Source organism: Mycteria americana, chromosome Z (assembly GCF_035582795.1).
Source record: "Mycteria americana isolate JAX WOST 10 ecotype Jacksonville Zoo and Gardens chromosome Z, USCA_MyAme_1.0, whole genome shotgun sequence".
Classification (NCBI taxonomy): domain Eukaryota; kingdom Metazoa; phylum Chordata; class Aves; order Ciconiiformes; family Ciconiidae; genus Mycteria; species Mycteria americana.
The window spans coordinates 27,761,595-27,777,974 of record NC_134396.1 but is presented as its reverse complement, the minus strand read 5'-3'; the positions used below and the strand labels follow the sequence as shown (position 1 = coordinate 27,777,974).

The 16,380-nt window shown below is 36.8% G+C and overlaps 1 protein-coding gene across 5 annotated transcripts in view; it reads left to right on the top strand.

Moving 5' to 3' along the window:
* Nucleotides 1-16,380, top strand: part of NFIB (nuclear factor I B) — a 182,517-nt gene that overhangs the window by 152,581 nt on the left and 13,556 nt on the right. For 2 of the 5 annotated variants that reach the window (XM_075527067.1, XM_075527066.1), the window contains exons 10-11: nt 3,250-3,332; nt 12,213-12,301. The exons of 1 other annotated variant lie outside the window; for it this stretch is intronic. In XM_075527067.1, the coding sequence (XP_075383182.1) occupies nt 3,250-3,332; nt 12,213-12,301 (172 nt within the window). The remainder of the gene's footprint in view (nt 1-3,249; nt 3,333-12,212; nt 12,302-16,380) is intronic. 2 more of the 5 variants (XM_075527069.1, XM_075527068.1) reach the window with 1 other exon arrangement.

Here is a 16,380-nt window from a genome sequence, read left to right as displayed (position 1 = left end):
ACATTGTTAAGACATTGAGAAGCACACCCAGACAGCAAGGTTTTACAATGACCCACAGGTGGAATTCCAAACAGAGATTGGATAATTTGCTCCTCAATGAGCTTTCCTACAGAAATCAAGCCTTGTTACAACGCATACTGAATCCGAGCTATGACAATTGCATGTTGATATAGGTTGTGTCGTTTTTAGCAAAAACAACTGATGCGGCAAAAGAAAATTTTAATTCCTTGTCATTGCTGCAATGGATGGTAGAGCCACTATTCTTTTAAAAAAAGAAACCCAAACCCTAACTTTAACGTTTTGAGTTCTCTATTACTCTATAGGACCGTATTATTTATCCTATTGTCTTCAATGGAATTGCGGTTTTGGAAATAAGAGCAAAGGTGTTACCATGTATAGGGTAATTTCTTCTCTTCCAAATACTCATCTTATGCTCAGTGATGCAGAATGTTGCTTTTTAACTACTTTCTGCGTTTCTGTTGTCTTGGAACTTTTATTTGGACTTGAAATGTCCAGTGTTACAAGTATTTACCAGAGTGGTGAAGATTTTTAGGAGACACTTCCAAGCGTACACTTTGGAAGAAAACTTACCAGTCTTTAAAAATATTGATCTCTTTAAGGTCTTTTACATTCAAATGACTTGCTTTAGACCTGTTTAGTATTTGAACTGTGAATCCAGTCCCTAACTTTTGGTCTGTCGTTAACGGAGACCATAAACTGTATGTTTCTTAGGTGTTATACTACTTCAAATATTTTCATTAGAATGTGAGGCAGAGATAAGACTCAAATGCATAGGAGTGGCCAAGATGTAAAGGAGGAAAACTGGTTATCCCTTTGTTATAAAAAGATAGTAGTAACTTTTGGACAAACCATTGTTTAAGTATAAACAAATAATTATATGCATAGACTTATGGAAGTATTTTAGCTGTTCTTTTAGTATAGCAGAAGTTTTGTTAAAAGGTGGTGGAGTATATCTGTATCCTTCCTGGTGGTTTGTGGTACAGTTCTTGCACCTTTTAAGAAGAGTTAGTTTTAGCAGCAAACAAGAAGCTCTTGCTCTAAACTTTTGGTCCAGAATAGAAAACTGAGAAAACTGAGTTCATGTATAGTTTCAGGTATTCATGGTTTCATTCTGCTTCCTGTTTGACGTGGTCGTGCCTGGCCTAAATAGCTGTCTCAGATGAGGTCAGGGTTTCTAATAGAAATGGCAAAAAGAACAAATACAATCTTAGAACTACATTGGGATGTTTTCTGGTAATCTGACCATATTATTCATCATTACAGGAAAGCAAACCTAATCTGTTCGTTGTTCTACTGCTAAGGGAAAAATTTGGACTATATTTTCGAATTAAGTCGGCACCCAGTTTCTCGTGCAATTCAGTGGAACTTGAGTACCTGGTTCCCTGTGAACCTTAGAACATCTTGGTTTAGAGATTTGAAATAAGGTCTCCTCATGCTTCCACAGCAGTGTGCAAGTAATTTCTTGCCTAAAGACCCAATGTCTGTCACTACAGCAAGTAAATAATAATAAAAAACCCATGTACAGATTTGATTTGAATGTGCCAGTTCTGCATATAAGATAGCGTATAAATGCTACATGTTCAGAGTGTTATGATTATCAGAGCAGTGCAGTAGTCTATCTGCTTGGTAAAGCCTTTTGAAACTGGATTGGTAACTGTGAGAGCAAAAAACTGAAGGAACATAGCTTGTTGATGAAGAAAATAGAAAAAATGAGGGATCATGTCCTGCTGATATATAAATTATATATGAATACATATAAACTGAATTATCAGTCATAATAGACCTGCAACACAGAGTGCTAATGTTAACTTAATGGGAAAATCAAGACTAAATATATTTTAAGGCATAGTTTTACTTTTATTTGCAATAAATGATTGATTTGTTCAAAATATATATATAGAGAGATATATAAAAAACATATACTTGGCCAACAAATTATCATTATTATTCAGTCTGATGACAATAAAATGGCAAATGATTAGCACTGCTTTTCATTCTGAAGTGCAATAGCAGAATTGTTTTCAAAGAGAAAGAACAGCAGGCTTTGATAATATTTGGGGAACCCTGTGGCCTCCACCATAATTTCCTTCTAATACCTGATTAATTTTTATGACAGTTTTTCAGTAAAGCCTGTTTACTGTATAAAGCCTTTTTTTTAAAAAATCTAATGGATTTAATTTGCTTCTATTTGCTGTGTGACTTTAATACTAACAGGCCAATTCAGTAAGTACTCCCATCTAGCTCTTCACTGGCATCCTTGTGTATGTCTGTTCCATTTTAGTAATTTTGCTTTCTCTGCCAGCAAGTTTCCAGGTTGTGATGCTGCAAGTTGCAGTGTGGAAATCTCCACACTGGGAAGTGGAGTAAGACCACCTACCTCATTTCATAAGTGCCACCAAAAGCCATGAGAGGGTAATGGCTTTTAGGGATTACTGACAGAGACCAGACAGGAATGTGACCTACAGGTGAAGGATGCATATGCTGTAACTAATCCCAGCATCACCTAGCATTTCCTTTCCCCTCAGAAATGGATTACTTTAATCTTCTGTAGCAGACAGCAAGAGACTTTCTTAAACTGTCCCCCTGGGAAAATGTTGTTTCCTGATGCTTAGGGGAGTTGAATATTTAATATTATATTGCACAGTAAAAATTAGCTCCCTTGTCATGAAAATATTAAGCAGATTACATCCTGTTTCCAAAGGCCTGTAAAGATTCATTTCATGCCACATAAGTAAACTGAACTTTTGATTCCAATTTTTGTTGTTCTTTTATAGTTTTGTGATGGGCCTTCACAGCAGTAAGAATAATACGTGTGCACTAATATTTTCTCTCAACATTGTAATCTCAGTCATTTCCCTGGTGCCTTAGATTGGTGTAAAGGAAATGAGAATCAGGCTTGTGAATCCTTCAAATACATACCTTATTTAATCAGTAAAAAAAAAAAATATATATATTAATCAGAGGAACTTTTATTCAACAAGAGACATCATTATGATTTACACATGCAGCTTCCATTGAAGTTTATAGGAATTTACACGTGTCTTTCCAAATTTGGTCCAATTTTTCTTTTGCATTCTATTAAAGTTTAAATAAAGGAGAAACACAGACACATCCTATATATTGCAAAATCATAACTCTGGATCTCTCATATTTGTACTGTACCTGCACAGGGTAGTAGTTATGATAGGTTGGTATTTTTATCAATCTGTTTTGTTCTTCCTTAATCAGCCTACACAGCCTCAGGCACATCCCAAGCCAATCGATATGTGGGACTAAGCCCAAGAGACCCATCCTTCCTACACCAGCAACAGGTGGGCAAGTTTCACATAGGTGTAATGATATAGAGAAGCTTTTGCGATATTACCTTCCTACTTGCTGCCACTGTTATCTTGGATTAGACTGGGATCCTAAGGGTTTCAGTATTTGTCATCTGAAGGTGAAGTTTATTCAAAACAAAACTGAACCCTTTAAGAAACATCAATTTAGCATATGCTTTATTTCTTAGATTTGTGCCATCTTAAGGAACTTCTAATGATATTTCTTTCAATTATTTTATTTTTCAAGAGCTTGTACATGTAATCTTTAATAGGATTTTAGGAAAGAGAATGAGGTATATAAGGAACAAATAGTAATTTCAAAATCAGTTTAAAAAATAAGCAAAACTTCCAAAGCAAAAAGTCCAATTTATTATTTTCAGCCTATTTTGGTTTTTTTGTCCCCAGATGTTTAAGCTTACATTTTTTCATTTTAGTTCTGGAAGATGAGTTATAAAACCAAATTCTCCATGCAACGTATCATCATTTCTAGTTTAATAGGTTTAAAGTGGTCTGCTGATTTCAAACGTGATAAAGTCACGTTTTTGTTCTGGTTTCTTATATCATTTATGTTTCAAGTAGCATTTTAAATTTCACATCTCATTAATGCTGTAAATTTAATGCAAATGAAGTGTTTACCCAAACTGTGAAAATATACAGCTGAGATTAATGATGGCTTACAAACAAATTAGCTGCAGTCAGTAGCAAGGCCATGCATATACAGAAATGCTACATTGCTAGTAGCAACAATAAATTCAGACCCTTTAGAACTTTAACATATTTTATGATGTGTGTTTGTGTTGCTCCTATATCTTAACAGTAGAGGACTTTGAAATTAACAGCCTGTAAAATGTTATAAGGAAAAAGCTGAATGTGGCAGTAAGAAAAGGGCTATTACATAGTCCTTGGTATTTATTGTACTGTATTTTTTTCTCAGGCTTGGGTTCCTGTCAACAGTTGGTACACATGCCTGTTTCATTTTTCAGTAAAACCTACCTGTACTGTGTTTACTGAGATATAGCTGAAGTGTGCTTCATCTGGAACTCCCTATCCCTACCCAGTCCCAGGGCAAGGTGGCAGTGTGTCCGTTTTAAAGGTCACCACATGCAGAGTTCAGAGAAAATCATAAAGATGATCGTTTATTCAAGATAGTTGATGCTTTGCCAACTTTTTTTTAACCAGTGAGACCTAACTGGAAACATCTGTATGCTTTTACGAAAATACCAAATGACAATTAGTGGTTTTGCCAACCATTCATTTTTCAGTAAATTTTCTGGTGTATTGCCTTTTTTTAAACCTCTCAAAGATTGTTGTATTATGAAATGTGTTATAATTACTATAACATGGTTCTTTTTAAAAGATACGCAGTATATGTTGATTGTATTTTAAAACACAGACTTCTCTCTTTTTAAACACAGTGCATGTAATTTCTGGATTTCTTTTCATGTGAAGTTTTACATAGTATCCGTTGAAAAGTCTCTGACATCCAGTTAATTTGGGGATGTGCGATAATTTTTTTTTCCACTACAAGTTTTTAGACACAATTTTTTCTGAAAATTTTTTACTGCTTAAGCCCACTACCTTCTTCCAAGTTCATTGAAAGAGTTACAGACTTCTTGTCACATGCCAGAAGGTAGTGGCAGCATGCTTAATTTTCTCTTGGCTGAGTTTATGACATGTAAATCATATACTGCTTTTTTCATGTATCTTCTATATATTTTTGGCTTTGTGTAGATGGATATAAATTTGGAGTGTCAGCAGTGTCACAGGAACATAAAAGTAAGAGGGATCTCAAGGGTCATCACAGCCTTTGGTGTTTACATGCACTGTGTCTTATACTCCCTTTCATGGTAAAACATGTGGCCAGATGGCTTAGGGGGAAGGGGAAAATAAATTAGGTCTCACATACACTTCATAAACAGAAAAATTCTTCAATGCCACTGTGTGAAACCAGTGTTGTCCCTTCTAAAGTATATTGCTTCACAGTCTCATTATATTAATTCAAGAGCATCAACTGGTGACCAGTGAGCCATATAGTAAATTTAAAAATTGTGTCATGGTTTAATCTTTTCTGTGAATTCTCTATTCTTTTCTAACTTATGCAATGGATATATATGTATGCTTGCCTGAATGTGTTTGGGGGTGGGGGTGTGTGTGCATGCTTACACATAGAAATATGTACAAAATTAGGGAATAGTATATACTGCTGAAACCATTTGAAAGCACAGAATACTTTAAAACCAGAGATTTTTCAGATGGATAAATATGAATATATAGGTGCATATATGTAAGTTGCTCCTGAATTAGTTACCTTCGCTGACTTAAATATTAAAGGCATCTCTGAGACGGCAGTGCCATGTATGTTTATTACCCAGAAAGTGAGGTAGAGCACTGAGATTGTCTAAACTTTAATAGAGCAAAGGTTATCCTTTCGTAAGGCAGAAATGAGATTGATTTACTATGTCCTTTCATTACTTTACAACAATTTAAAAGAGACCACTCTTCTTGTGGCAGATTTTAAATGCATTTAGTTTAAAGTAGCCCATGATGAATGAAAAGAAAAATCAAGGGGTACATGAAATAAAGGCAATCAATCATTTTGTATTAGTGGAGAGAAATTCTAAATTAGGAAGCCAATGGTTTTAGTTCCAGAGAAGTCTTTTAAATGTTCACCATACCCTGTAATGCACATTGACCCCTCAAGAATAAATATTGTCACCGGTACATTTTTTACTTCATTGGAGGAGTCTTTATGAAGATTTATTCTCTCTGGTTATGAGAAATATTGGCATGTACTGCTGAGTACTTTTTGTTGTTGTTAAAAAGAACCATTATGTAGCCTGTTTAAATTACAGTAACCACAATAAATTTAAAAGTTGCACATGTATTCTGCAACATGCACTTACATGGAATCTTTTGACAAAGTGATAGTTTGCTAGAACTTCCAGTAAACAATTTATAGCACAACCTACCTGGAATACTTACATTTAGACAGGAAGCACTGAATACAACTTTGAAAGACAGTGCATAATAGCACCAATGGGAGCAGTTTATTTGCTTTTACTGATCTGGATACTGTGGAAAATATGCTGTTACATGCATTACTTAGCATGCTACATTGATAGTTAGGAAGAGAAGTTTCTATTGAGGAATTATAACTGTGCAGTCCACTTTCTGCTGCAGTTGCTGGTGGGTCTTCCTGTTACCTACCTTGAAATGCCAGGTGTTTTCTGTACTGGGACATGAATAGTTACAAAACATATCTCTTGCTTCAGTGGCATCTAGAGAGTCACATGTATCTTATTTTTTTGTAAAAAAGTCATGTCAGCCCCCCCAGCTGTCTGTTACATATTGTTAATGACCACTTGGTTTGCATTTCTTGATGCAGCATCAGCTTCTGAAAGTTGTTAAGTATTGATAACGTAACTACAGATAACCTGATAACCTGATCAGATAATGTAACTGATAACCTGAGTGAGAGAGTTTTTCTTAATTTTACTCTTGGTGGTTGGTGGAATTATTTTATGAAAAATCTAGTACTCGGTGCTCATCATCTGTGCTGAGAAACATTTTAAATGAATTGCGCATAAAAGAAAAGTTGGATAATCTTCACGATTATATGGGAGCACCCTTCTTCCCCCGTCTTTCTCTGATTCGCATCTACAGAAGATTTGTGGTTTCTAAGCCTAGACTAGAGGAAAAAGCAACAAATTGAGGAAGCTCAGTCAAATTCAATCTTCTACAAGTGGACACTGTCCCTTGCCAGGTTCTAGTTGTGTCTCCATTCTTTTGGCTAAATAATTTTAATGGAGAAATCATTAGTTCAGTAACAAAGTCTTAATGATCAGAATTCTCATGGTTATGTGATGGCATTTCTGTACCCTCCTTGTGTTACTGTTCTCAACTTCATGGATTTATTATGTTCTTGAAATGATAGACACTTAGAGACAGGTTGATGTTGTTTCTGGCTACAAAGCTAGAATATTGCCAGAAATACTAGTCATGCACTTTACCAGTGTAAACAATATAAAAAGATAGATGGATGGATGGATGGATAGATGGACATTTGTATTTATTGCAAATACAGATTAATGGTTTCACAAATAATAAGATTTCTGTTGGAATGAATGAAATAACTGACAGGTTTTCTTTCTTGGCCATTTATTTAATTTTAATGCACCTTGGAGTCTTGTATGGGTGATTCTATTTTTAATTAGAAAATACAAATAAATGAGATAGCTATTGAGGTCTGTGAAGACAATGACCTCTAGAACTTCCCTGTCTGTTACAGTAAAATGTGCTAACTAATGCTGGCCCAGTTACTGAGGAGCTAGTGAACTCTTCCAGTCTTTGCACTGATTAATACAATGGCATGGTTTTCACTAGAGCTTGGACATTCTGGGTGTGGTGTGTTGTCTGGATGATTTTCACATAGTTTTGACATTTATGAGTGAGACATTTGCCATGTACCTAGTAATAAGAAACACCTCAGGTCTCTAAAATGCATTAGCTTTTTATTTCCTACATTTGACTGCCCTGCCTCTAAGTTGTTCTTACCAGATGCATCCTTTAGTTACTGAATCACACAGTTCAAAATGAAGTTCTCTTCATACTATTCATCATGGAAATTGTAAACTTAAATGTGCACTGACCACAGAGTATCTGTTTGCAAAATGTTTTGGGTGGATGTTGCTTTTGCTTTCAGCAGAAGGCTGAAAGAAGAACACAAGTGGACTCAAACAGAACCTCTCAGTAAAGCCAGGAAACAGGTTGTCAACACTTAAGCTGTTCTTATTGTGTCCCTTATCGTAATTGACAGTTTGACGTAAAACTGGGTCACATGACCACCAGGGAGGTATGTAAATGGATAAGAGGTCACCTTTCACATATGCTTGCTGGAAAGGAAACACATTTAAAGGAAGTTTCAGTCAAAACAATGGTGATATGCAAATGTTAAGTTTTATGGGCTTTTCTCAACTAACAGAAGCTATAGCACAGTCTCCTATTACACTTTTCGAAATACGTATCTACTTTCACTAGCAATCACAGAAGCTTGAAATGAATGTTAGTCTTAGCCTCTTTAAATAGGAGAATACTAAACCTGCTTAAATATTAACCCGTAAAAATTATTCAGACTATGATTAAAGATTGAGCTGTTGACTACGGGTTTTTAATGTATGTAGGATGGCCATACTTCAAACTGCAGGACAGTTGTGCTTGGAAGGTGCCCAGTTTAAACTGAAAAAGGCAGCTACAGTGAAATCCAGCTCTTGGGTAGAACTTCACATCAGTATTACGTCTCACAGCACTGGAAAGAACCAAAATCACCTTCCTGGCATTTTACGGAGGGCAGAACAGGAGCAGGGAAGGGAGGTGGATGACTTTCAGGCAGGTGGAAGAGTTAGGAGAAGCTCTCGGTCTACTGCTCTGCTTCTGCCTGGGCCTGTGGCCCCTTCCCGTGGCACAGCCGAGGCGGGTGAGGGAGTTGCCCTGCCTCCCTGGGGAAGCACTTGCAGTGGGATTTGTGCTCTCTGCTACTTCACGAGCGTAGCCGTAAGGACGTATTGCAGGGATGAGAGACCGCTGCAGCTCAATGTGTGAGGAAATGGCTGGGCTGCCTGTGAGGTTTCCCCATCTGCTGCAAGGCTGGGCATCCTTTTCCTCTTCAGAATACAGACCCATGTTCTTTTTCTGTGTGGTTAGGTGAGAGATAATTAAAAAAATCATTGACAATGTTTCGTGGATGGAAGGTGTTATTGAAGTGGGGTTCATGTGGCTTGCCTTGCTGAAAACGACAAAGCCATGGGACTGAAGAGCAGGCCTGTCCAACAGGCTTCTAGGAAAGACTTTTCACCATGTCACATGCCAAATCAGGTCATGTATTTTGCATTCATAGCATATTTTTGAGACAGTTAGTAAAGTTTTTTAGCATTTAGTAAATGTCTCATGAGGACTATTTCTTAAGTCCCTCTACTGAGCAATTTGAGTTTTCTCAAGTAGCCCTCAAGTAGTTTCCTGCCTCTCCCTTTCACATGTCCTGCAGAGAAACTCTTTTAGGTGGCTTACTGTGGGTGAGAGTGAATGTGTCTTCTTTTCTCCAGCTAACACCGTGGCATGATTTTAGAGGTCACTGAAGTTACTCTGAGGACTATAACTAGCCAGAAAGCTTTCAGCACAACTCCAGACAACATACAGCACTGAAAATACTGTACTAAATTGCCCTACATCCTTCCAAAGCTTGGTACTCGTGTCAGGTCTGTGCCCCCAGGCTTTCCCTACTGGGCTGTCTGGACATCCTCCAAGGGCAGTGTTCCCACTGCTGCTGTGAACAGACGTCTTCTTCTATCAAATGAAGCCAGGTCTTGTAGAGGTCTTTTAAGCTTCTCCAGCCCTTTTACCCAGAAAGCACTCAACACACATGAGGGATGCAGATGCAGACTTTGAAAGTGATATTTCTACACACTTTCGAAGTATATTTCTAAATCTTAGACATCCTGGTCTCTAAGCAGGAGTGATTTGGGAGAGGAAATTTTATGTGAGGCAGAAAAAGACCATTTTCCTGGCAGGTTAGTTTTTAAAGACAACATGGCAGCTATGTGAACCTGCTGAGGAGTGTGGAGCAATAGTTTTTAACACTGGGGGGGTGGTTTTCAGCACAGCTGATGCAGTCCTGGGCTTATCACAGAACTCATTGTCATAGAGACCTGCTGTTCTTCCAGGTGTCAGTACTGCAAGGATGACACAGTTGGTGCAGTGAATAGCGCTACAGTTTACACTAACTTTAAGTCTGGTGTAGCATGAATCTTCGTATACATGTATGTGTCTACAGCATATATATAAAATGCCCATGTTCTATTATTACCATTACAGTATTTAGATATATATGTATTGAGGTATGTATGACTGTGTATAATATGAAGTATGTCATTATTAACATTTATGAAATATGCTTGAAAAGCTCTTTTTGGAGCTTTCTTAATGATAAATGTAACACATTAACTGTACATGTGGAAAGTTTTCATACAGGCTGTGGGAAGAATATAATGATTTAGTGCAGAAGCTGATTTACTAAAATGTAATGTATCAATACCTTACTGTTTTCCCCAAATGGCAAATGCAATCAGGTTCTATAGCAAGCTAAGTGCTTGCCAGATTTTTGAGCTAGACCTAAGTGCATAAAATCATTTGGTGACACTAAGTTTGTGATTTTAGTATTTTTTATGGTTCTAATCAGGCAAAGGGCTTTTATTCGTAGATTTTATATTTTGTGAAAGAAGAAAAGAGGGGGGGGTTTAACCTTTCAGTCTTGTGTTTCAGCTGGAAGTGAGTTTTTATAGCTAAGTTATAAAGCTTTAAGATATGCATCTGTAATGAAGATGATGACATTCTTAAGGATTATAGCAGAAATACATACACTGTACATTGAGTAACTGAGCTGACATATTTTACTATGTCTTCAATATTAAAATCAGGTTTACAATACTGTTTTATATACTGACTAAACCAAATATTTACTTACCCCTTTCTTTAAACATATTTAACGTATTATTCACAGTTACCTCTAGCAAACTTTTTGACTGCATGTTTCCTTTTCTGGTTAATTTCATGTGGTTTAGTCATGCTTTTAATGGCCTTTAGAAGGTCCCTTGGAGTTCTTTAGATAACAAACAAGAAACAATGCCTATGAAAACATCAGAGACTAACATTTCCATTTCTCAGACCTTAACAGCAGGAAGCTTGTGAGTCTAACAGCCAGACATGGTCAGGTTTGCAATATTGTCTTGTCCTCAGCATTTGTATTTTTCAGGAAAAGACTGCAATTAATTGTGCTCCTGTGAAACTAGTTTATTGTAGTTTGCTTGCTGTAGCCTGTGCTATCTAAAGACTGTGAATATGGATAGAGAAAACTAAAATGCATTGAATACAGTTAAACTCAGCAACAACATTATCTTCAATTCAGAGTGCTGTATCATATATAATGGTACAGCTATTTATGTACAGCATGACTATACAGAGGTTAAAATGTATGTTTTCTTCGCAAGACAGATAAGTTCACTTTCTTAAACTTAAAAATAAGCAGTATATCTTTTCAATAAATCTGCTAACACTGTAGGGCAGCTGTTAAATAAACAGAGCTGTAGAGGGTTGCTTGAACAATCCGTGAAGGCAGAACTGATGATTTGAGGATCTGGGAAGAATTTGTTTCAGCTAACATTTAGTACATTCCTCACTATATTAAAATGCAATAAAGTATTTTAAATGCTATTATTCTGAGTCTAAAGAAAGATTAGATTATTTTATCACCTCTTGCTAAGTAATACCACTTCCAGTAACACTAGATTAATAAACTTCAATTACAAAATACCTTTACCCTTCTTAAATAGCAAGATAAGGACATAGTTTGTTTAATTTGGGCAAGTTTTCTATAAATTGCATGTCTTCTGTGTTTCACGAAATGCATGCTACAAGATATTGATTACATTTGACCTTTACTTAATACACATTATACAGAGCATTGCTTAGAGAAAACAGCATTTTTATTTCCTTTCTTAAAGTATCTCGCTATTGAATATTAACATTTCCTTTTATTCCAGCTCAGTTTGTAATCTAATAATGGCTAATTGTTATGTGCTAAACTCTAGTTACTCTTTTATGCTTTATTAATAGAGGAGCGTATTAAAGTAGCATTATCTTAAGCAAATCTATAGGCATTTATTTCTCAGAATAAGTTATTTTTCTTTGTTTTATTTTTTAAAGTTACTTCTTGGGAAAGTAAGGCTTTTGCCATGTACAGTACTAGTTTGCATGTATTCATTTAAATACTAAAAACTGTAGTACTGCTCGATCCATATCTGACTGCTAGGTTTCAATTGACAGCTGAGAATTTGTGACTGGACCATGAATCAAAACGGCAGGCATTTATACCCCAGTGCCAGTGAGGATACATTGGGAATTACTTGGCAAAGGTAACATTTTAATTATTTCCACCCCTAACACCACCTCTAAAAAAGTTGCATTGAGCTACAGTATCTGTTTTAGCGGGACTCCAGAGGAATATGTGGCAGCATTTAATCAAAACACGCGTGTAACATTTCTCCCGTACACATTCAGGTTATCTTTAGTGTAAGCTGAATTTAGAAACTACCTTAATTAAGCACCTGGAATGACAATGCTGTGCTGTCAAATGCGAAGGGTTTGTAAATTTAAGGGAATGTTGATCTTAGGCTTTAAAAATGAAAATGTCGTTTGCAGAATTAAAGGTCATATTTTGGGGGGCTTAGTGGTTAACATAAAGAAAACGGTGCTGTTAGAGGTATAGATAAGTATAATAATAAATGTCTGAGGTGGTGGTGGTTTTGGACAATGAATAACCGTACCATTCGTAGAGACTTTTCTGACTAATTGGCTGGTGTAGACTTAGGTCACTAACATGTACATAAAGGTAAGATATAAGCCATCTTATTTCTCAACTAAATAATAGAATAATCAGGAATGATTTACACAGAAGAGAGTTTCTTTTTGTAGGAAAAAAAAGCAAACAATAAAACCCATTAACCCTTGGTACATTAATAAATTACTCATAATTATCTCTTGGTATATAATGAATTATGGTAACAGTAGAGGTGTGTGTGTCTAAATAGGTGTGTAAACAAATCAGCACAATTGTGATACACCAGTTTTTCACCTCTTTCATGTGCAGGATCATCTGAAAAGCTCAGCATTTAATGGGGGTTGTACATGTAAAGCCTGCAGGTTGGGAGCCTGTCAGACAAAATATTAGCTACTCACTCTCAAAATAATTTAAAATCCTTTTTGGACATTTGTGTGCACATGAAAGTATACATACTTCTGAATAGTTTGTGTAAGTATGCGTGTGAGTGTGGGTATGTATTACGTACAAAATGCCTTTTGATGCACTGTATTGTACTATGGATTGCTAGAAGGTTTGGGGTTTTTGAGTGTCAACTTGGAAGGGTAATTATGGAATTTGAAAATTGGTGCCGCTTACAAATCTGAAGTTTAAATGCCTTGAATATTTTTGCTTTACTTTTCCTTTTTGCAATTTTTCTGAAATAATATTTAAAATCTGCAAGGATTGTGGTTGAAAAGCAAGGTGGTGTCATTTCTTGCCTTATAGATGAAATGGCACAATGGAAAATTAGCTAATGGATTCACCTCATCTCCTCAAGGGCTGTGATTCACATTATTAATCCCCATCATGCAGTAATTGCCACAGTTTTCAATGGACTGCCAAGAGCAAATCCAAACTTAGCTACTATAGCACAGACGGAGTGATTTATTCTCCCACTACAAAGGGTGTTGCTTTTTCAGGGCATTGACAGGCATTAGGAAATTATATCACAACTGCCTATCTAGGAATATCCTTGAATGGTTTTAATCAGTCATGACTTGAGCCCCCTTTAAAGCAATGCCAGTTTATACTGACTGAAGCACTGTCCCAGTGTTTGCTGAATTCTGTTTTTCAGTACCCGTCACACAAGACCCTTGGGCATAAATTATGGAACGCAAGGAAAGGGAGGAAAAAGATTTCTAGGTGATGACCAAGGAAACTTCGGTGATGAATACGAGCACGCTCCATGTTCCACTCACCTTTACAGACAAAACTGCTTTGCAGGTCGCTCCCAGAGTGCTGCCTGCCGCTTTGACCCTACCAACGTACAAAAGTGTTGCCAGATGACCTTGGGCACAAATTCTGCCATGGGCATCTCTTTACAGGCCTAGGCTATGCTTACTTGGCCTTGAATTTAGCACAGCCTTGGAGGACAAAGAAACAAACTGTTAGTTCTCCCTAAGTAGATGGCTTTTAGGGTTTGGGCTTTGGAATACAACATTCTTCAAATCCCATGTAGATGAGGATCTAAGAAGAGAAATGATACCTGCACAGGCTAAGGAGCAGTGAGCCCTTCTAACACTAAAAGAAAAAAACATATTGCAAAAGGAATTGTTGCTCATTGGCAAAGAAATATATTCTAGGCCAGACAGTCAAATTTCCCCCACAAAATGTTTGATAAATGTTTGATTGTGTGATTTCCTCAAATCTGCAGTGCTCATTTTGGTGGTACTTGATCTGACCTTTTACAGCAGGCCTTCGTGGTTATTTTAAGTATACTGATTTTTCAGAAATATTGTTGACCTCAAGAAGGTAAAAAAGTTGGCAGTGTTGGCTGACCTGTCTCTACAGAAATCAGGTAGCAGAGGTGGCCAAGCTGAAAGCTTTGTCATGGAGCATTGTTGGTGAACCACACCTTGGAAACTTGGGGAGACTGAATGATAAAACCTCTGTTTTTTCTGTGTTTTTTGTCTTATTAGTAGCTGCCTGTCATACCTGATATGATGCACAGATTTCAAAATATGATGCATAGATTTCAAAATATGATACACAGATTTCAAAATACATTTTCTGGGTTTTTCTTTCCTTATAAAATTATGTGTCTGTTGGCATTTAAAGTCCCAGGTATAAGATAGTAGTGGTCCATATGCAAAAGACTGAACTTTGCAAAAAAAAAGAGAGTATGAATACAAGACAAAAAAAAACCCCCAAACCACAAAACTTAAAGTCATTGATGCTCCATTTTCTTCAAAACCAGAAGACTTGCAAGGAATAGTGATAATAAAAACTAGATTAATACTTTGCTTAGGTGAATGAAACAGTCTAGTATCTTTAATGGAAATACTTATATAAAACATCCTGTGAGCATTGTATAAAAAGGGTAAAAACACAGTTATTTGGTAAGGTATTTGGAAGTAGTAATTATTATTTTGCTCCTGATACCCTAACCATCTACAATTTTTTTGTTGTTGTTGCTTACTTACAGCATTTATGATATATATTTTATTGTATCTTCTGAACTTTGAACAATATTTAAGCACATCAATAGAATTAAGTTCTCAAGTACTTTTAAGATCATTTGGGTCAATTTTTTGCTGTACCTATGAAGAAGATACTCAGAATCCACTCAAAAAAAAAAAACAGCAAACCCCTTCTTTTTTCATAACCACAGTTCCATGATAATAACCATTTTCCTAGGGACAGAAGGTGAGGGGAAGCTGTGAAAATCTGAAATCTGTAGGCCTCAATTAGGAAAATACAGTCTCAGTCCCTACGTGAGAGCAAGAGCATATGCAACAAGTAAACTTAAGACATGAGTGAGAGTGAGAAAAAGAGTGTGTGTGTGTGTGTGTGTGTGTCTGTGTCTGTGTCTGTGTGTGTGTGTGTGTCTGTGTGTGTGTGTGTGTGTGTAAGTCTCAAAACAAGAGCTTGAGCCTGAATCCCAGCCACTCATTACACCGTTGATACTAATTCCAGTGGGACCACTTGTAAAAGCTGGCATGATGGGTCTCTTTTAGAGCATGTTGAGTATTTGCAAGTCTTTCACCGACTGTAGCAAATTTTCATTGCCAAAGTGTACATTTTAACTCAGCTATTGGCAAATATATTTTTATTCCCAAATATTGTTATTTATATTCTTTTTTTTTTAACAATCCTTCTGTGTTAGTTTTACGGGTTAACTGTTACTTTAACATTACATTTACACTACCCCAGCAAATGCACTAGGTTAGCATTTCCTGCTTTCGGTCTGTTATCTTGACACATAAGCATAGTACAACAGCTGGTTTGTTCCTGGAGATGCTGATGGGAGCTCTGTTCTCAGAGTGCTGAATTTCCTTCTCAGCTCTAGCTGTAGGGGTGTTCAGCCTTCCAAGCATTATTTTTTCCCCCCAGCACCACTCCGGGTTTATGATAGTAATGCTGATAAGCCAATCAAGTGGGATAATCTCTGATTTGTGAAAGAAATAGGAGGGGACTTGAGAATGGGTGCAGACTGCTTTTGTAGCACGGTACCTTGTGTGTGTTTGGTATCGCGGAAACACATAGCTAAAGTAACAGCGGCATTGCTGTGGCAAGCACATTTTGGCAAACACAGACACCTGTTAGAGTAATGGTTCATACCCTCTGCCCCCTGCACCCCCCCCAGCCTCCCCCCCCGTCCACTTGGGCAATGTTTTGGAATAGAAGTATCAA